Raw genomic sequence first — 21,831 nt, forward strand, 5'->3', positions numbered from 1 at the left:
TGTTGTCTGAGGAATGGGGGTGACTCTTAAGGATAGTTTCCATTTTGGGGTGAAGATGTTCTGGAATTGGTGGTGATAGTTATACAACATTGTGAATGTGTAAAATGCCATTAAACCATACATTTAAAAATGGTTAAATGGTGCACTCTATGTTATATATATTTTACCACAATTTTTAAAAAATTACTCAAAGATGTTTTAGCCTGGGGTGATGTTAGAGATTTTTCGGTGTTTTTGTTTGTTTGTTTTTAAATCACTCAAGTCAACTTTCCTCCAAGCATCAAATGGCAAAAGTTAAGCCTCAAAGGTTGACTGACAGCAGCCTGGCTGTTGACACTTACTGGCACATGTGGCATCCGGCATGAGCATGTGGCCACTGAGGCAAAAGCACTTGTAGCTTCCATGTGTGTTCACACATCTGTGTTGGCATGGCCGGGGTTTCTCTCCACACTCATTCACATCTGCAGGGGGTGGTTAGAACACGAGAAAGGTTCCCTGAATCCGGAAACATCCACATGTGGGACTGGGTAATGCAAAGATGTTCAGTGAATGTTGTTCAATGAGCACAGAAGATTGCGAAACCACCTATAAAGATCAATGCCAAACTTGTAAGAAATATAATATAAACCATAGCCGGTTTGGCTCAGTGGACAGAACATCAGCCGGTGGACTGAAGGGACCTGGGTTCAATTCCAGTCAAGGGCATGTACCTAGGTTGCAGGCTCGATCCCACGCCCTGGTTGGGGCATAGGTGGGAGGCAACCAATTGATGTGTCTCTCACATCGATGTTTCTCTCTCTGTCTCTCCCTCTCCCTCCCACTCTCTCTAAAAATCAATGGAAAAATATCCTCAGGTGAGGATTAACAAACAAATATATAAAATAAAAATGCATAGGGCCCTAACCGTTTTGGATCAGTGGATAGAGCAGTGATGGCGAACCTATGACACGCGTGTCAGAAGTGACACGCGAACTCATTTTTTGGGTTGATTTTTCTTTGTTAACTGGCATTTAAATATATAAAATAAATATCAAAAATATAAATCTTTGGTTTACTATGGTTGGAAATATCAAAAAATTTCTATATGTGACACGGCACCAGAGTGAAGTTAAGGTTTTTCAAAATGCTGACACGCCGAGCTCAAAAGGTTCGCCATCACTGGGATAGAGCGTCAGCCTGTGGACTGAAGGGTCCCAGGTTCGATTCCGGTCAAGGGTATGTACTTGGTTGCGGGCACATCCCCAGTTGGGGGTGTGCAGGAGGCAGCTGATCGATGTTTCTCTCTCATTGATGTTTCTAACTATCCTTCCCCCTTCCTCTCTGTAAAAAAATCAATAAAATATGTGTAAAAATGCATAGAAAAAAAAAGGCCTGGGAGGCTGTGCTCAAATGCTAATGATGGTTATCTCCAGATGGTGAGATGGAAGGTGACTTTCTTTGTGCTTTTCAGTGTTTACTAAAAGAATTCTGAACATTAAGAATGAATAACTTGCCCAGCTGGTGTGGCTCAGTGGTTGAGTGTGGACCAATGAACCAGGAAGTCACGGTTCGATTCCCGGTCAAGGGCACGTCCCGGGTTGTGAGCCCGATTCCCCAGTGTGGGGCGTGCAGGAGGCAGCCAGTCCGTGATTCTCTCTCATCATTGATGTTTCTATCTCTCTCCCTTTCCCTTCCTCTCTGAAATCAAAAATATATTTTAAAAAGAATGAATAACTTTACTATAAGAAAAGTGATACAGAAGGAAAACAAAACTTGAAAGTGATCCTGGGTAGAGGAGATTGTGTTTAGAAATGCTGTCACGTGGTTGCCTCGTGGCTTAACCCCTTCAAGGAAGATGAGAATGACCACGTTCCTTGTAGGACAAACATTCCGCATGGCAGCAGGCAAACTGCATTGTGGAAAATAAGAAGATGCCTTCGCCTCTGAAAAGAACCTTACATGGGGATTTTCCTTTTTTATTTCAGAGAGGAAGGGAGAGGGAGATAGAAACATCAGTGATGACAGAGAATCATTGATCGGCTGCCTCCTCATGGTCCCCACTGGGGATTGAGCCCGCAACCCAGGCATGTGCCCTTGACCAGAATCAAACCTGGGACCCTTCAGTCCGCAGGCTGACGCTCTAGCCACTGAGCCAAACCAGCTAGGACACATTGGGATTTTCTGATGCCCTAGTTGGACATTATAAAGGCCTTTGTCCATTGCCTGTCCCCTGTACCCTACCATCTCCTGCACAAACCCTAACTGCTTCAAAAGGGGGAGTCGAAGAACGCTGATTGGACTTAATGGCAAATCCAGGAACACCCATCACTTGGCCCTAACCCAGAGGTGATGCACCCAGAGTCTCTTGGAAGAAGCATTTTTGGGAAACACATCAGTGGAGGGCTGGGGCATGTTGCCATTCATGGATATTCACATACAGACTTTGGTCAGGCTGTCCCGGCACAGGGAGGCTGCGGGGGAAGACAGGCCGTCTCGAACCTGAGCCAACTGGACAGCTCCTTCAATGTGAATATTTACTAGGACTTGAAAACCAGCATGAAAAATAGCTTCTCTGTTCCAAATCTCTTAGAAGGCATCTTGGTACGGAATCCAACACATCTGGGAAGTGCGGCTTCCCGGTGTGAAGACCCTAGTAACGGATACAGATGAATTCTTACTTATGAGAGCATGAGTCTTTAAAAAAAATGTTTTTTATTGATTTTGAGAGAGAGAAGAAGGGAGAGGGAGAGGTGGAAACATCGAAGAGAGAGAATCATGGATCGGCTGCCTCCTGCACACCCCCCACTGGGGATCGAGCCTGCAACTTGGGCATGTGCCCTGATCAGGAATGGAACCCTGACCTCCTGGTTCATAGGTCGATGCTCAACCACTGAGCCACACCAGCCGGGCGAGAGTGTGATTCTTTTGTTGTTATTGTTAATCCTCGCCTGAGGATATTTTCCCATTGATTTTTAGAGAGAGTAGAAGAGACAGGGAAAGACAGAGAGAAACATCGATGTGAGAGAAACACACTGATTGGTGGCCTCCTGCACGAGCCCTGACCAGGGCCCAGGCCAGGGAGGAGCCTGCAACCAAGGTACATGTACATGTCCTTGACCGAAATCAAACCTAGGACCCTTCGGTCTGCAGGCCGATGCTCTATCCACTGAGCCAAACAAATCGGCTAGGGCGAGAGTGTGATTCTTTTTTTTTTTTAATTGATTTCGGAGAGGAAGGGAGAAAGAGAAAGAGATAGAAACATCAATGATGAGAGAGATTCACTGATGGGCTGCCTCCTGCACGCTCCCTACTGGGTACCGAGCCCACAACCCAGGCATGTGCCCTGGACTGGTATCAAACCCGGGACCTTTCAGTCCGCAGGCTGATGCTCTATCCACTGAGCCGCACCAGCCAGGGGGAGAGTGTGATGCTTGACGCAGCTCTCTCAAGCAGCTGGACCCGGTTCTAGGAAACATCCTAGGCTAGTAGTCGGCAAACCGCGGCTCGCGTGCCACATGCGGCTCTTTGGCCCCTTGAGTGTGGCTCTTCCACAAAATACCACGTGCGGGTGCGCAGGTACAGTGCGATTGAAACTTCGTGGCCCATGCGCAGAAGTCGGTATATCCCACTGCAATGATGAGAATGCTTTTGAAAGATCTGGGGTAGGTTTGGACTCGGACCCTGGTCTGTTCCACTGACCTTGACTGCAGGTTTTCCCGGTGTATCCTGGGAAGCATCTACATTTGTTTGGTCCCACGCACTCACCGAACTTGCAGCCAGGTTCGCATGTAGCTGTGGAAAGAAAAAGGTATTTTAATGATAAAAGAACAGGAGTAGTTAGCACAGTGAAATGTATGCAAGTCAAACTCAGCCACCTTGTCTATGGCAGAGAAATCCGCGGGGACATTTAGAGGATGATCTGCTTTTTCTCTGGTTCGTTTCCCCCTTTAACACACTGCAAAGTGTTTTCTTGGGAACTAGCAATGGTGAATAAGACTCTTGCTGCCATAAGGTCAAAGCTCCCAAAAGATATTTCCATTTACAGTAACTTTGGATCTGTGATTTGAATAGCCAATCCACAGCAACATTCAGTTTGTCTAAAACTAGAGGCCCGATGCACGAAGATTCGTACAAGAATGGGTCTTCCTTCCCCTGGCTGCCTGTACCGCCTTCCATCCGGCTGGAGCCGCCTTTCCACCTTCCCACGCTGCCCAGAGGCCCTGAGCGGCTGCGGCGGTGTGGAACGCCTGCCCCTGGCTGCTCAGCGCCTGCGCATGCAAATTAACCCGCCATATTTGTTGGGTTAATTTGCATACTCACTCCTGATTGGCTGGTGGGTGTCATGAAGGTACGATCAATTTGCATCTTTCTCTTTTATTAGTGTAGATGGTCTGAGATTCTAGTGGGTTTTAGAGAAAGTAAAGCTCTCTTGTTTAATTGTTCCTGAAACTCCACTATCTGTAGCTTTTCATTAATGACTTCAACATCTGGCTAAGTGACATATACATTTGGTTAATGATATGGAGTTAAGCAGACCCTGCCCAGGGAGCAGATTTAGGCAGGGCAGCGGTCAAGATCTAAAAAGCTTGGGCACTGAGGCAGGGCCTTGAATGGAATGAAGGGTGAAGAGACAGAAGGAGGTGAAGGCCAAGGTAGACTGGGACCTCACAGGCTGGGGTCTAACTCTATGTTCTTGTCCCGTTACCACAAAGACCACACTCTGGCTTGGCAATCAGAGACTAACCACCCTGTTATTTGGTGCTTCAAGGAGCATATGACTTTACTATCAAGAAGGACCATGGAAATTGGATAAAATACAATATTTTATTTTATTTTATTTAAATAAGCTTTTATTGATTTCAGAGAGGAAGGGAAAGGGAAAGAGAGATAGAAACATCAATGATGAGAGAAAAATCATTGATTGGCCCCACACTGGGGAACGAGCTCCCAGCCCAGGCATGTGCCCTGATGGGGATAGAACCGTGACCTCCTGGTTTATAGGTTGATGCTCAACCACTGAGCCACACTGGCCGGGCTAAAATACAGATCTTAGATATAAAAATCATGGCAATGGTATTAACCTGAACATTCGACTGGGGCCGTGGGGGTGCTGACAACCTCTTCAGCTGGCCAAATGCGCATAGTGAGTATTTTTCTTGAGCCCTCTGCACTTACTTGCTTTTTTAACATTTAACAGATAAAACACTGAGGTTCAGGCATATGCCACCTAGGGACACAGGAACAGTGAAACCAGACTCCTGCCACGAAGTAGTACACCCCAGCTCAGTCAGCTGGGAGGAATGAACGCAGATTTGATTCCTCACACTGAGAGTGTTCATTATGATAGAAAGTCATATAGCCCTGGCTGGTTTGGCTCGGTGGTTACAGCATCGGTCTGCGGACTGAAGGGTCCTGGTTCAATTCCTGGTCAAGGGCTCGTACCTGGGTTGCAGGCCTCATCCCGGCTTGTGTCAGGGCATGTGCAGGAGGCAACCAATCAATGTGTCTCACATTGATGTTTCTCTCTGTCTCTCTTCCCCCTTCCTTTCACCCTCTCTAGAATCAATGGGGAAAAAGTATCCTCTGGTGAGGATTAATGCAAAAAAGAAAGTCATATTAAAAACAAACACCACAAAACTCTACATAAATCCCTGTCCTCCCCAACCCTCTTGAAATGATTAGAGGCCTTTTCCTAACGCATGGCCTGAGAAACAATGACCAAGGCAAATTATGGTTCCTTGGTATGAAAGTTGTACAGAGAATCCAAAAATACTTAACATCTTTGCATATACACATGTATACCTTGAAACCATCTAGAAATTGGCACCATGGACTTTCAAAATGTGAGTAACATTAGTTTAATAGCATGCTATTCAGCTTCCAAGTGTTTGAATTTTTTGGATTGTTTTTATTGTAGTTTATTTCTAATATTATGCCATCGTGGTCTGAGAAGATGCTTGATATGATTTCAATCTTCTTGAATTTGGGGAGACTTTGCTTGTGACCCAATATGTGGTCTATTTTTGATGGAGGGGGATAAGGACACATATGTAATACCTTAATCAATAAAGAAATTTTTAAAAATGTAACAAAATTATAAAGTAAATGGCTTACTTTCATGTTTGTGACTGAAGTCTACCGGTTGCGTGGTTCATAATTTAAAAGTGTATATCATTAGAAATCAATTGTAAAAAATTAGAATTGGAAGGAGGTACTTCTTGACCTATTTTTGTCCAACTCAGTTTCTCCTGATTAAAACAATAACAAGCCACCCGGGCATGCTCACTAAGATAGCAACAGAAATAAGTAACAAGGCAGGTCTCCTAACAAACCATGTCTAGGTTGATGGTGTCAGCCACATTTTGGGTGGGAAGAGCTTGGGTGTTGGTAGCTATCCATGTCCCTTTGCTGGGGACCCCACAGCTCATGGTGTCACAGATAAAAACCTAAAGCCCGGCCGGCGTGGCTCAGTGGTTGAGAGTCGACCTATGAACTAGGAGGTCACGGTTTGATTCCCGGTCAGGGCACATGCCTGGGTTTCGGGCTCTATCCCCAGTGTGGGACGTGCAGGCGGCAGCCGATCAATGATGCTCTCTCATCATGGATGTTTCTATCTCCCTCTCCTTCTCCTTCCCTCTCTGAAATCAATTAAAAAATAAAAAGAAATAGTAATAAAAACCTAAAGATCCTGAGCTACTGCTTGAGCACATGGTGGCCTGAGTTTTTACAAAGTTACCTTCACAGACTCCCTTGCTGCCCCTTCTCCAGCCGTAGCAACAGGCCAGTTTGGTTCCATAGCGACAGAGCCCGGGCTGGAGTGCCGACAACCCGTGACCCTTTGGACTGCAGACAAAGAGCCACATGTTAGTATTGAAAAAACAGAAAGAGCAACAGAGACCCTTCCCTGCTTCTAAATGAGCAGCCGAGATGTCAGTTACTGGTTAATTTCAACAAACCTGCCCATTCGACTTTGAAAACCTGAATTTTGGGTGGCCAGTCTGTGCTACCATCCCTTGCCAGCCTTCCCCAGTAATTAGTGTCATCCATTTCCTTCTTTCCCAGGGTTAAAAGAATTGGGTTACATAATCTAGAAAACTAGGGCACACGAAAGTGGCCAAAAGTCTATGTTCCTGAACCTCACAGGGCACCGATTCTTAAGTCTGCTTGGCACAGACCCAGCGGCTACCCGGGTGTGTGTCTGTTTCCGAGCCGAGGGTGGCAATGTGACTCCCCGGCCCTTCGGCTCTGTCCCAGACAAGAGCACTGCACTTTTACCCCACTGGCCACCTGGGGCCGCTTGAGGAAACTGGAAGGTGCATACACTATAGGCCAGTAAGTGCTGGAAGGCTCTAGAGAACCCTCAGCCAAGCCCTCCCATGTTATAGATGAGGAAACTCCAGCCCAGTGGAGAAGAGGCCCCGCCCCAGCAGAGCAGTGTCAGGGATGACAGCCCAGCTGCCTTCTCCTTCCTCTTCGCCTCCTGGAAACACAATTTGCTAAACTCTTAAAAAAAAAAAATATATATATATATATATCTCAACGCACGAAAATTTGTGCAAGAGTAGGCCTTCCTTCTTCCTTCTCCCGGCTGCCAGCACCAGCTTCCCTCTGGCACCTCGGACCCAGGCTTCCTTCCTCTGGCTGCCAGCAGGCACCCAGGACCCAGACTGCTTCCCTCCTCTGGCTGGCTTCCCTTGGACCGCCTGCAGGCACTCGGGACCCAAGCTGGCTTTCCTCTGGCCCCAGCTTTGTCAGGAAGGATGTCTGGAATGACGTCTGGTCTAATTACCATATTACCCTTTTATTATATACTAGAGACCTGATGCATGACATTCATGCAAGGGTAGGCCTTCCTTTCCCCGGCTGCCGGCACTGGCTTCCCTCTGGCACCTGGGACCTGGGCTTTCCTCCAGCTGCCAGCAGACACCAGGACCTGGGCCTCCCTCACAGCCCTGGCTTCATCCGGAAGGTTGTCTTTGAAGGATGTCCGGTCTAATTAGCATATTATGCTTTATACACACACACACACACACACACACACACACACACACACACAAAGTATATATTTCAGAGACGGAGAGGGAGACAGAGATAGAAACATCAATGATGAGAGAGAATCATGGATCAGCCACCTGCTGCATGCCCCCTACTGGGGATTGAGCCCACAACCCAGGCATGTGCCCTGACTTGGAATTAAACTGTGACCTCTTGGTTCATAGGTCGACACTCAACCACTGAGCCATGCCAGCTGGGCAATAGTACACTCTTTTTTTATTTAGTTTTAGCCACAAGCCACATAAAAACAGATGCCCACCAGCCCTGGCTTGCAGGCTGTAGTTTGCCAATTCCTGACCAAGTGAGCCCTGTCACCAAGTGCTCCTAAGGATTCTGGGCCACGGATGAAGCTCGCTGCAAGTTTACCTACTCACTGGCCTAGGATGGGACAGGGTTGCTAGCAGATCCTGGAAGAAGACTTGAGTTGTACATTTTATGGAGGGCTGGGGTTGCTTCCACACGCATATTAAATGCACTGTAAAATGTTTCCTGGGCTGTTTAACAGACAAGGAATGTACATTTTACCACGTGCTTTCTGCTGCAGGGCTGGATTTTATGCAAGTTAATAACATCTGAGTCAAGGTCGGGAAGTTAAATAACCTTGCTGTTTTCCCTCGTGGTCTGCCTCCCACCAACTTGGTTGTTCAGTTAAGAGCTACAAAGAGATAGTGTGTGACATTTCATTAGCTGAGAACACCAAATCAAGGATGAATTTATTCTTTACTTTTTCTTTTTAAAAAAACATATATTTTTATTGATTTGGGGGGGGAGGGGAGAGAGAGAGAGAGAGAGAGAGAGAGAGAGAGAGAGAGAGAGAGAAACATCAATGATGAGAGAGAATCATTGATCAGCTGCCTCCTGCACGCCCCACACTGGGGATTGAGCCCATAACCCAGCAATGTGCCCTGATCGGGAGTTGAACAGTGACCTCTGGGTTCATAGGTTGATGCTCAACCACTGAACCATGCCGGCCGGGCTACTTTTTCTTGAAGGGACAATTTTTTCATCCTCTAATGGAATTAATTTCGGGGATTTGTAAGTCATGTTCAACCTCTGAAAGGGGTTTTCCAACCTCTACATGAGCAATATTTTGAGCCAAATAAATCTTTGTTGTTGGAGGCTGTCCTGTGCATTGTAGGATGCTTAGCAGCATCCCTGGCCTCTACCTACAGACACCAGCAGCACCAACCCCTCCAGTAGTGTCAGCTGAAAATGTCTTTAGATGATTGGCTGCCTCCTGCACGCCCCCTACTTGGGATTGAGCCCACAACCGGGCATGTCCCTTAACTGGGAATTGAACCGTGACCTCCCAGTTCATAGGTCGATGCTCAACCATTTAGCCAAGCTGGGTGGGCCCATTTTTAATTTTTTGAGGAAACTCCATACTGTTTTCCATAGTGTCTCTTAGCCATCTGTATGTCCACTTTGGAGAAGTATCTATTTAGGTCCTTTGCCCATTTTTAAATTGAATGGTTTGTCTTCCTTTTGTTAAGTTGTATGAGTTCCTTATATATTCTGGATATTAACATTTTATCAGATGTATCATTGCCAAATATGTTCTCCCATACAGTGGGCTCCCTTTTCATTTTGTTGGTTTCTTTTGCTGTGCAGAAGCTCTTTACTTTGATGTAGTCCCATTTGTTTATTTTCTCCTTTGTTTCCCTTGCCCTAGGAGATGTTATCGGCAAACATGTTGCTATGAGTGATGTCTGAGATTTTGCTGCCTATGGTTTCTTCTAGGGTTTTTATGGTTTCATAACATACATTTAAGTCTTTTATCCATTTTGAGTTTATTCTCGTGTATGGTGTAAGTTGGTGGTCTAGATTCAATTTTTTTTTTTGCATGTACCTGTCCAATTTTCCCAGCACCATTTATTGAAGAGATTGTTTTGATTCCATTGTATGCTCTTGCCTCCTTTGCCAAATATTAGCTGAGCATAATGGCTTGGGTAGATTTCTGGGTTCTCTGTTCTGTTCCATTGATCTATATGCCAGTTCTTGTGCCAGTACCAGGCTGTTCTGCTTACAGTGGCTTTGTGGTATAGCTTGATAGCTGGTGTTGTGATCTCTCCTATTTTGTTCTTCCTTCTCGATTGCTGCAGCTATTCGGTGTCTTTTTTTTTTTGTCCCTTATGGTGACCCCTAACCTCCTTATATCCCATTGTAATACATTAGCATGCTATTTGACACACCCTGCAGCCGCCTGAAGCCTATATAAGGACAGAACGTGGTTGCTGGGGTTCTTACCAGAAATCTCCACCCCTTTCCCAGAAAGATCCTGAATATTCCTCTCCCCCCTTATTGAATGCCCTACCACCCGATTAAATGAACTTCAACGAAAGAAGTAAATCCCACTAGGGAGGGGATGCTCTGTATATGGATTAGCCACTCTCACTGCTTCACTAATAAACTCTCTTTCACTTTAAATTCGATTCTAGCTTGTATTGGAATTCTTTCTTGCATGAAGCCAAGAACCCACAGTGGTTGGCAGACCCTTGGGTCCCCGGACCCCAGGAATGCCTGCATTAAGGGGTTTTCTAGAGGAAATAGGTCCTGACATGAATTCTGGTGACTGGTGGAACTTACCCAGGTACAAGGGAGGAGTCTGTTTACTGGGGAAGGTGTTTCAGGCAGAGGACAAAACATGTGTCAAGGATGGAGCCACTAAGAACACAAGTTGGTGGTCTATAGACTTAAGAATAGAAAGTAGTGTGTGTTTGGACTAGGGAAGTGGGGGAGGAAGCAGAGAGAATAAATCGTAGGATGGAGAAGGGGCAGGGAGATTAGCAGGGGCCAGAAAGAAAAGACCTGTGTCCACGTGAAACAGTCTGTCCATCTTGAAAGCTCTGGAGAGTTATGGAAGGATTTCAAGCACTAAAAAATAGCAAAGATTTGATAAAACTCAAGCCAGCCGCCTTACAGCCATGGTGAACTTGATAAGCTCTAACAAGATTACTAAAACTCTTAGATGTGAAATATCACAAAAACAAATGGAAATTTATTGAAATATGATATTTTCCCAAAAGTCTAAGTAGAAACTTTGGTGAAAGAGCCCAGGGCCCCCTGCACAGGTGGTCAGACCCATATCATATGTGTTGGGCAAAATCAATCACTTTTGATTTATGCAGAATTCTGCCTGGGGTTAACTAACAGGAGAAAATCAGCAGAAGATGAAATTCATATACTGCTTGCACATGACCACAGCTCTCCAGAGACACTGTCTTTCTCGAGTTTTATTGCTTTCACATGCTTGCCTGTAGGTGAAAAGGTGAAACAGAAATCTGAGTTGTAGTCATTTCTCCCAAGTCATCGGTTTGTTGTGTGTTTTTTCAAGTCATCGTTTTTTGACATTGTACAAAGTATCACTTGTAAAACTCGCCAAAATGTTCATGAGTAACCCTTGGGCCATGAAAAACTTGGTAAGAAAGTAAGATTATTTTCTCAGTGACAAATACATCTTAGAATTCAAGCTCTCTTAGAAGAAATCAGAAACTGGACATTAAATCGAGCCTTAGTCTCATTTGTTGAAAAAATGAAAAGAACAGCTAAGAATCTACTGATGGCTGGGAACTAGAAAATGGATTCTGATGTTCGGGCAACTATACAAAGCAGCCTCCAGCTACACTGTGGATGCAACGACACGCTCTGTGCATATTTTCTAAAGACGACCGAGCAGCTTCAAACAACAGTGAAAGAAAAACCATTAGAGAACCATGCGGGTCCATAAATGAGCCACATGCCTCTTAATGAATGGGCGTGCCATCCATGAATTCACTCAGCTTTGAGAGATGGCTTCAAACGAACAGCTACAAATGGGGTTTTACTGGTTTGATCATCAAATGCTACATCTGGTCATGAGAATGGAAAATTAGTTTAAAGGGGGGAAATCACTCCTGGACAGAAATGCTACTAATTACTTGCTGGTTTCAAAAGATGCCAGAGGAAATTGATTTATTACCCCCAGAATCCAGCTCTGCATTTTATGCTTGCCAGTTTTTTTTAATGCACATGTGCAGCTATTTAAAACTACAAATAAAAAGAAAATTAATTATTGTTTCTGTTTAAATTGAAACAATATTATTGAGGGGAAGAAATAGGCAAGCATGATATTGACAATAATAGCAGGGCACACTAACTTATAAACTCTTTTAAAAACTGCTAAAGAGCGAGGAGAGAGAGAGAGAGAGAGAACTCTGGGACATGGACAACAGTGTGGTGATTGTGGGGATTAGGGGGGTGGATAGAGGTAGAAGAGGGCATAGAGGAGTGAAATGGTGATAGAAAAAATAAACATTTAAAAAAGTAAGTATAAATATCTGCTAAAAAAGCTTGAACATTTAGTTTCTACATAGTTCTCACATGCCATTCCATGTTAATGTTAGCAAATGATCCAAATTACTTTCCCAGCAGCCTCTCCTTCTACCTTTGCTCGAATATCATGCCCACTCATGATCGTTCCCTCACTAATTCAATTCTTATTGTACTTTAATATCTGGTTGTGAGGATTCTGGATAAGGGCCATAAACTATTAGGTTAAGCTACATGAAACTACCATTTTTTAAAGTCAAAAATGGCCAAATAGCTTCAACTCCATATGTTGCAATTTAATGGCGGTGGAAGAGATGGTTAAATACTCATTAGGTTGCTTCTGTGTCTCCTGGGCACAGAGCTACGCTAGACTTCCCCGCCAGCTGCCAGCTAGTTGGGGCCACGGGACTGGATTTGGCCAGTGGAATGTGGGAATGCGAGCAGATCACCTCCAAGCCTGCTCACAGCGCCTCCCAAGAGACCCTGGATCTGCTTATTTTCCATCAGCCCATTGACGAGAGAGGATTCTGCGGACCTGGAGGAAGATGGTGACTCTCAAGATGGATGGATGGAGCCTGGCTCCATGTGAAGTCATGCAGCCATCTTTTAACCACGCCTTCGACTTCAAGGCAGACAAAGAAACTTTTGCAGTGTTCAACCACTGAGATTTTGAGATGGTCTGATGCAGAAGTTAGCCTACCATGATCAACACTGTAGTATTTCAAGAATCATTTCCTAAAGTCTGATATACGATTATGTTCTTTATATGTGAATCCATTCGTACAAAAAAAAACATTACAAAGCTATCAATATGAACTGCATTTAGTTCCATATTTATTGAAGCATGTATTTTTTAAATGTATAAAATTGGACCAGTGCATTCTGGCATTGTCAAAGATACATGGTTAAGGCAAAGTATCAATCATCGGAATTTAACAGATGTCTGAGTATAGAGAGCTTTTATGCTTTTGGCTGGATTGACCCAACCCCATGGAACCTGATATATACCTGGGGTCATCAATAAAAAGGAGTTTATGAAAAAGAATTTCTGACCTTGGACTGAAATGATTCCACCAACATCCACTGCCCTCTACCACCTTAAGAGGTCTGGCTGGGCTGGCCAGCTTCTCTCTCTCTCTCTCTCTCTCTCTCTCTCTCTCTCTCTCTCTCTCCTCTCATCTTAAACTAGTGATGGCGAACCTTTTGAGCTCGGCGTGTCAGCATTTTGAAAAACCCTAACTTAACTCTGGTGCCGTGTCACATATAGAAATTTTTTGATATTTGCAACCATAGTAAAACAAAGATTTATATTTTTGATATTTATTTTATATATTTAAATGCTATTTAACAAAGAAAAACCAACCAAAAAAATGAGTTCGCGTGTCACCTCTGACACGCGTGTCATAGGTTCGCCATCACTGTCTTAAACAAAGTCTGGCACATAGAAGGCCTAGGGAACCTGGTCCTCAGGCAGGGACGTATTAATTTAGGGGAGTAAGTCTCCGTGGAGAAAAGGCCCTGAGCTGTAGGAGTCTGAGCCAAACGCTGAATTGCCAGAGTTCCTTTAATGTATTATACAGAAAATTGCCGTCTCCACAGCTGAAGTTAATTTAAAAACATTCCAGGGGTTGTGTAAGTAGTGTAGTATTTCTTCATGGGATTCCTTATTTTCCTGTAAAAGACATACTGTGCCAGAATTCTCTGTACGCTTGTTTATGGTTCCAGGAAACTTCATGATAGTCTCCAAGACAAATTGAGAACTTAAAACTTCTTTTACTGATGTTCAAATCCATTTAAATATTGCCAAACAAATTAAATCTTTTTTTCTAAATAGGGATAACAAGGTCCAACCATGATGGGTTTTGTTGTCATTGTTGTTTTTTATTTTTGTTTTTCCATAGCTCCCAGTATGGCAAGCCCATTGTACCTAATGAGTTAAGATTAATTCTGGGTTCCTATCCATCTTCAGGATACAGGGTCCAAGTCTAACAGGCCCCGGGATACCCCAAAGCATCTCACCTTCCTGAATATATAGGCTCTCAAGCTCTCCAGGCCTAGTGTGAATTGATGCATTTTCAAACTCCCCATGCCATGAGTGATAGGGCAAAACTTGGAACTTTCCATTGTTTCCTCTACTTCTCTCATTTATCTTCCAAGCTCAGGAGTCAGGCTAAAATTGGGGAAGAGGAGTGTGTTAGTTTGGCCTCCCCCTGGAAGCAGACCACAAGATAAGATTTGAATGCAAGAAGTGGTTTATTGATGAGGTGAAGGGAAGATCAATAGGGGAGAGGGAAAGTGAGACAAGGAAGGGAAGGTAGTAAAAAAAAAGTCAGTGTTATCAAGACAGCTATATTTATTTTCCATCACGTTCATTCATTCATAGTGAAAACATGGGGGGAAATGACATAAAATGAAGTTAAGGAATAGGCAAAGGCTAGATCAGTGATGGCGAACTTCTGACACGCGAACTCATTTTTTTGGTTGATTTTTCTTTGTTAAATGGCATTTAAATATATAAAATAAATATCAAAAATATAAGTCTTTGTTTTACTATGGTTGCAAAGATCAAAAAATTTCTATATGTGACACGGCACCAGAGTTAAGTTAGGGTTTTTCAAAATGCTGACACGCCGAGCTCAAAAGGTTCGCCATCACTGGTAGATCAAGCAGGCCCTTTCATGACATTTTATATAGAATGAATTTTATTCTTTTAAAAAAATATTTATTGTTGAAAGTATTATATATGTCCTCTTTTTTCCCCATTGACCTCCTCTAGCCCACCCCAACCCCTACCCTAGGCCTTCACCACACTATTGTCTGTGTCCATGGGTGATGCATATATGCATACCAGTTCTTTGGTTGATCACTTCCCACCCACCCGCCCAACCCTACCTCCCCTCTGAGATTCAACAGTGTGTTCCATGCTTCTGTGTCTCTGGATCTATTTTGTTCATCAGTTTATTTTGTGCATTAGATTCCACATATGAGTGAGACCATGTGATACTTGTCTTTCTCTGACTGGCTTATTTTACTTAGTATAATACTTTCCAGGCCTGTCCGTGTTGTCTCAAAGGGTAAGAGATCCTTCTTTTTTACTGCGGCATAGTATTCCTTTGTGTAAACGTAACACAGCTTTTTTTATCCACTCATCTGCTGAAGGGCACTTGGGCTGTTTCCAGATCTTAGCTATTGTGAACTGCATTGCAATGAACATAGGAGTGCATACATTCTTCTGATTGGTGTTTCAGGTTTCTTGGGATATATTCCTAGAAGTGGGATCACTGGGTCAAATGGCAGTTCCATTTTTAATTTTTTTTTTTGGAAACTCCATATTGTTTTCCATAATGGTTGCACCAGTCTTCATTCCCACCAGCAGTGTACTAGGGTTCTCTTTTCTCCACATCCTCACCGGCACTTGTCATTTGTTGACAGGCGGTACCTCACTGTCATTTTAATTTGCATCTCTCTGATTACTGACTTGGAGCATTTTTTCTTCCACTTACACCACTCTTATTCAACATAGTCCTGGAAATCTTAGCCAGAGCGATCAGACAAGAAGAAAAAATAAAAGGCTTCCAAATTGAAAAGAAGGAAGTAAAACTGTCATTATTTACAGATGACGTGATATTGTACATAGAAAACCCCAAAGACTCACCAAAAAACTACTAGATTTCATAAATGAATTTGGCAATGTAGCAGGATAAAAAATTAACACCCAGAAATTGATGGAATTTTTATACACCAATAATAAATTCTCAGAAAGAGAAACTAAAAAAATAATCCCATTTACCAATGCAACAAAAAAGATAAGATACATAGGAATAAACTTAACCAAAGAGGTAAAAGACTTACAATTGAAAAACTATAGGACATTGAAAAAAGAGATAGAAGAAGATATAAACAAGTGGAAGAATATACAGTGTTCATGGATTGGTAGAATTAACATCATTAAAATGTCCATGCTACCCAAAGCAATCTATAGATTCAATGCAATTCCTATTAAATGGCATTTTCCCCAGATCTAAAACAAATATTCCAAAAATTTATATGGAACCAAAAAAAAAAAAAGACCCTTGAATAGCCACAGCAATCTTGAGAAAGAACAAAGTTGGAGGAATCACAACACCAGATATCAAGTTATACTACAAGGCCACTGTAATCAAAACAGCCTGGTACTGACAGAAGAACAGGCATATAGATCAATGGAACAGAACAGAGAACCTAGAAATCGACTCAAGCCATTACACTTAATTATTATTTGACAAAGGAGGCAAGAGCATATAACGGAGTCAAGACAGTCTCTTCAATAAATGGTGTTGGGAAAATTGGAGATAGATGCAAAAAAATGAAACAACCACCAATTTACACCATACACAAGAATAAACTCGAAATGGATAAAATACTTAAATGTAAGTTGCGAAACCATAAAAATCCTAGAAGAAACCATAGGCAGCAAAATCTCAGACATCTCTAGTAGCAATATGTTTGCCAATACATCTCCTAGGGCAAAGGAAACAAAGGAGAAAATAAATAAATGGGACTACATCAAAGTAAAAAGAGAATTATGGGAGAAGCAAGGAATTATGGGAGAGAGTGTGATTCTGGGAGAAGCAGGGAGCTATGAGATAAAATGGGATTATGAAAGATACAGGTAACTATGGGAAAGAATGGGATTATGGGAGAAGCAGGGAACTGTGGGAGGGGATGGGCTTATGGGAGCAGCAGAGTACTATGGAAGAGAATAGGATTATGGGAGCAGCAGAGGACTATGGGTGGGAATGGAATTATGGGAGAAGCAGATAACTATGGAAGGAAATGGATTGTGGGAGAGAATGGAATTATGGGAGCAACACAGTACCATGGGAGAGAAAATTATGGGAGAGATTGAGATTATGGGAGAAGTAGGCAACTATGGGAAAGAATGAGATTATGGGAGAAAACGGGATTATGGGGGCAGCAGAGTACTATGGAGAGAGTGGAGAATTATAGTAGAAGCAGGGGATTATGGGAGATCTAGGAATGGACAAAGCATGTCTAGAGCATCTAAACTGTCCCAATGCCCAAAAGGTATAGAAAAGTCTGGGGTTCAAGCCAAATATTGATGCTTAAAACTATGGAAACACATGCTGCTAATGATTTATTTATTTGATAAGTGTTAATTGTATACTATGTGCTAAGCACCAGTTAAGAGGCATATATTTTTTTACGTCACTAAAGTTACGGCGCAGATTTTCAATTAAATAAAAACTGGTGATTATATTAGAAATCTCTCTATAGCAGGGGTAATTTTTGCTATAAGTGTGAAACCTCAGAAAGTAATCATGCCCTGGCTGGTTTGGCTCAGTGGGTAGAGCATCGGACTGCGGAATGAAGAGTCCTGGGTTTGATTCCGGTCAAGGGCACATTCCCAGGTTGCGGGCTCGATCCCCAGTGGGGGGCGTGCAGGAGGCAGCCAATCAATGGTTCTCTCTTATCATTGATGTTTCTATCTCTCTCTCCCTCTCCCTTCCTCTCTGAAATCAATAAAAATATTTTTAAAAAAGAGAAATAATCAGCAGAGATACTTTTCTGCAGTGAATGCCCAGCTTTTCCTTTTAGTGTGTCCCTGTTACTCAGAGTCTGGAGTTGATTAACCATGGCTCCCAGCAGTTGCTGGAGAGCCGACCACTTGACATTTCCAAGCGTGTCGAGGAGATAATAAACACACCGGCTGGTGAACCTGATACGGAGTAAGGGAACCATGTTTCACATCTTGCAAACTGCAGAATCCTCCACAGAGTCTCCATTTTAATATTCTTTGGCTTATTTGGGGGCTTGTCAGCTTTGCATTTAATTCTGTGGCACTTTGAGAGTGACACTCCTGGAGGTCGGTTTGCTGGTTGCTAGGGAACTAGTAATCTCATCTCCAAAGAGCGGGCTTTCTGGCAATACAAGACCCGCACAGATCCAGGACAATGTGACTATGAGCAAATTACATCTGCCCACATTTTTATCGCGAAAAGGAAATTGAAGCTTGTGACCATACATTCTAAGAACCTGATTTGAGGTTTGTTCTCTTTGAACTTCAAAATCCCTTAAGACTGTGGCAGACTCTGATGAAAGTTTTGTCCCTACGAGTCAAACAGAGATAGGCTCACCTGAAAGCAGCCTGCACCAAAGCAACGCTCCCAGCCTGCTCTGCCCAGGAAATGTCCACTAAAAACTCTCCAGCCCGGCCGGTGTGGCTCAGTGGTTAAGCGCCGACCCATGATCTAGGAGGTCACAGCTCGATTCCCGGTCAAGGCACATGCCTGGGTTGCTGTGGGCTTGATCTCCAGTGTGGGGCGTGCAGGAGGCAGCCAATCAATGGTCCTCTCTCATCATTGTTTCTATCTCCCTTCCCTTCTCCCTTCCTCTCTCTAAAATCAATAAAAACATATTTAAAAAAATCTCAACAGCAATGTGGTTCTCATTCAGCTGAAGGGGATTCAGCAGGGGACCTTGGACATGTCCGGGGACATTTTTTGGTTGTCACACTTGGGAAGGTTGCTGCGGGCATCCGGTGGTTAGAAGTGCCACAGATGCTTCTGCTAAAAATCCCACAATGCACATAACAGCCTCTCTACCCCACAACTGTCCACCCCAGCCCCAAAGGGCGCTAGTCCCACAGTGGAGAAGCCCTGCTTAGTGGACACCTCAGAAAGCAAGACGTCACAGCCAGGGAGCCAGGAACCCGTTTCCAGTGAGTGATTCCCAAAAGGCTGCCCTAATGACGGTGGAGAGCAGGGACGCTGGGCCAGACCACCTGGGTTTGAATGCCCGGGGCCACCACTCACAGGCCGTGCCTCCTGGTGCATTTACCCCCATCTGTGCCTCATTTTTGTCCTCTATAAGGGGGGGGGTGATAACTCCACACAGTGTAGTTATGGGCTTTATTTTATTTTTTAAATATATTTTTATTGATTTCAGAGAGGAAGGGAGAGGGAGAGGGAGAGACAGAAACATCCATGATGAGAGAGAATCAGGGATCAGCTGCCTCCTGCACGCCCCACACTGGGGATCGAGCCCACAATCATGTGCCCTTGACCAGAATCGAACCCCGGACCCTTCAGTCCCCAGGCCAATGCTCTATCCACGGAGCCAAACCAGCGAGGGCAGTTATGGGGCTTTAAATGGGTGTTTCGAACAGTGCCAGGCCTGCAGGGAGCACTATATAAGCATGTCTTTCCTAAGTGGCCCTGCTGATCTCTGCAAAAATAAGTTTTGGGGCTTGGGAAAGCTTCTGGGCAGTCAAGAAACAGCTTCAGATTCGGACCTGCCACAGCAAGAAGAATGAGTCCATTTCATTCACACCCATGTTCTTTCTTTCCAGTTCATCAACCCTAATGAGAAAGCCACTGCGTGGGAACCCCCTTCCCGGCGGGCTCAGCCCACAAACGGTAAGCGCTTAGTCCCAGTCCTCCCAGTTTCGCCCCCCTCCCCCCCGCAAAAGTAGCGACTGACAATCCATTGGTACTGGTTAGAGAGCGTGGTAAACACAAAACTACACAGGCACAGGAGCTACCCACCCACAGGGAGACCCTCACACACGCAGCCCCACAGCTGCCTGCAGATCAGGAAGCCAGAACGCACCCTCGGGGCGCGGGGGGCGCGCAGAGCCCCCCCCCCTCCAGGATCCCACTGGACGCGGTCAGGTGGGGCACCTTGGATGCAAAGGGAGCTGGAGCGAAGCTGTGGCCGCTCAGGAACTGGCATCCTTGTTAAATCCAGGTCTCAGCACGCACACGCCCCCGGGGGGACAAAGAGTAGGGGCCCCGTGGGGAGCTGAAGCCAGGGCGATCCCCAGTCACTCACCTGGCCGCGTTCTCTAATCCACCTGCCACCCAGGGGAGCAGCAGCGGGAGCGCAAGGGCCCAGGGCGACCGCATCTTCCTATTCGCGCCAGGCCTGCAGCTGTCGCCTGCCACTCCTCCTCCTGCCCCCCGGGAGGGCGCGGGACCCGGCACAGCCTCCTCTCTCCTCTGTAGCTCTGGGTCTCCGCTCCTCCCGGCGGCGCGCAGTCCTGCGGGGCAGACAGGACGGCCGGCCCTGCGGTTGGGGGCGCTCGCGGGCTCAGGAGAGGTGGGGGCGCCCTGGCCAACCGCTGCGGCTCCTCTGAGGGTGAAGAGGGGTCGGTGCGCAAGGGAGGGCGGGGAGGGACATGCACATCTGACTGGGACCCGCCTCCAGCGCATCCTCAGCGCTGTGTTCACCAAGAAACTTACCCCCGACTCAGTTTACTTCGCTCTAGTTGGATCGCTGTCTATTTCAGACATGGGGCAGCTTTCAGTGATACCTGCGCTGGAGGATTTAAGAATTTGCTGGATGCCCTAACCGGTTTGACTCAGTGGCTAGAGTGTCGGTCTGCAGACTCAAGGGTCCCAGGTTTGATTCCGGTCAAGGGCATGTGCCTTGGTTGCGGGCACATCCCCAGTGGGGAGTGTGCAGGAGGCAGCTGATCCATGTTTCTCTCTCATCGATGTTTCTAGCTCTCTATCCTTCTCCCTTCCTCTCTGTAAAAAAATCAATAAAATATATATATTTTTAAAAAACAAAAACCCTACATTAAAAAAAAAAGAATTTGCTGGAAAGGTCAAAGCAGGGACCAAGGGTGCCAGTTCAGAAGGATGCTTCTATCCTATATCCGGTTAGGCTTTCACACAGCAGAGTTTTCTTTGAAAACTGCACAGCATGGGCTGCTAGAGCTGCAAAGCGCAACTCCTTCCTTTGACAAGGGACCTGCCAAACCCAGCTGCGACAGCTTACCTACACGGGACCACCAGCTGATACGGTAATGGAGTAACCAGCAGAAATTAATGGCAGAAACACGAATATATATGAGTTCAGAGAATTCACTTGGGTACTTAGTATGTTCTTTGTTCTGACAACTTGTTATAGTAGAAGGAATCATTGGTCCCTCCTTCCCCCCTCCCTGCATCCACACCCTTTGTCTTTTTTTTTAAATTGATTTCAGAGAGGAAGGGAGAGGGAGAGAGAAACAGAAACATCCATGATGAGAGAGAATCATGGATTGGCTGCCTCCTACACGCCCCACACTGGGGATCGAGCCTGCAACCCGGGCATGTGCCCTGACCAAAATTGAACCATGACCTCCTGGTTCATAGGTCAACACTCAACCACTGAGCTACGCAGGCTGGGCGAGGAAGATTCTTGCTGCAGCTTCCTGATTCACACCATAGCTGTCCTTACTGATGTAAGCCATGTTCAGTGGGTCTTCTGAAGGGATCCTAATGGATTCAGTATCCCTGGTTAGTCACCAGTTAGGTCATTGAGCTGTTCATAGCCAACAGTGACAGGCACTGTCCTAGACACGTTACAGGCATCATCTTCATGAACACCCATCCCCTTTCTCATCGTTTTACTTCTTTGCAGCTTCAGATGTCAAATGAGTTTCATGAATAAGGCAACAAGAGGATCCCACCAAGATCATTACCAAACCCCTTTGACCTC

The 21,831-nt window shown here is 44.9% G+C and overlaps 1 protein-coding gene across 1 annotated transcript in view; it reads right to left on the reverse strand.

The window, feature by feature from the left end:
• Positions 1 to 20,249, reverse strand: part of EGFL6 (EGF like domain multiple 6) — a 34,334-nt gene extending 14,085 nt beyond the window's left edge. The window contains exons 1-4 of the mRNA XM_006088624.3: positions 20,176 to 20,249; positions 6,716 to 6,822; positions 3,679 to 3,771; positions 342 to 461 (exon numbers count right to left, since the gene is read on the reverse strand). Coding sequence (XP_006088686.1) covers positions 342 to 461; positions 3,679 to 3,771; positions 6,716 to 6,822; positions 20,176 to 20,249 — 394 coding nt within the window. The remainder of the gene's footprint in view (positions 1 to 341; positions 462 to 3,678; positions 3,772 to 6,715; positions 6,823 to 20,175) is intronic.
• Positions 20,250 to 21,831: the final 1,582 nt, after the last annotated feature.

The sequence above is a fragment of the Myotis lucifugus genome, unplaced genomic scaffold (genome assembly GCF_000147115.1).
Source record: "Myotis lucifugus unplaced genomic scaffold, Myoluc2.0 scaffold_49, whole genome shotgun sequence".
Classification (NCBI taxonomy): Eukaryota; Metazoa; Chordata; class Mammalia; order Chiroptera; family Vespertilionidae; genus Myotis; species Myotis lucifugus.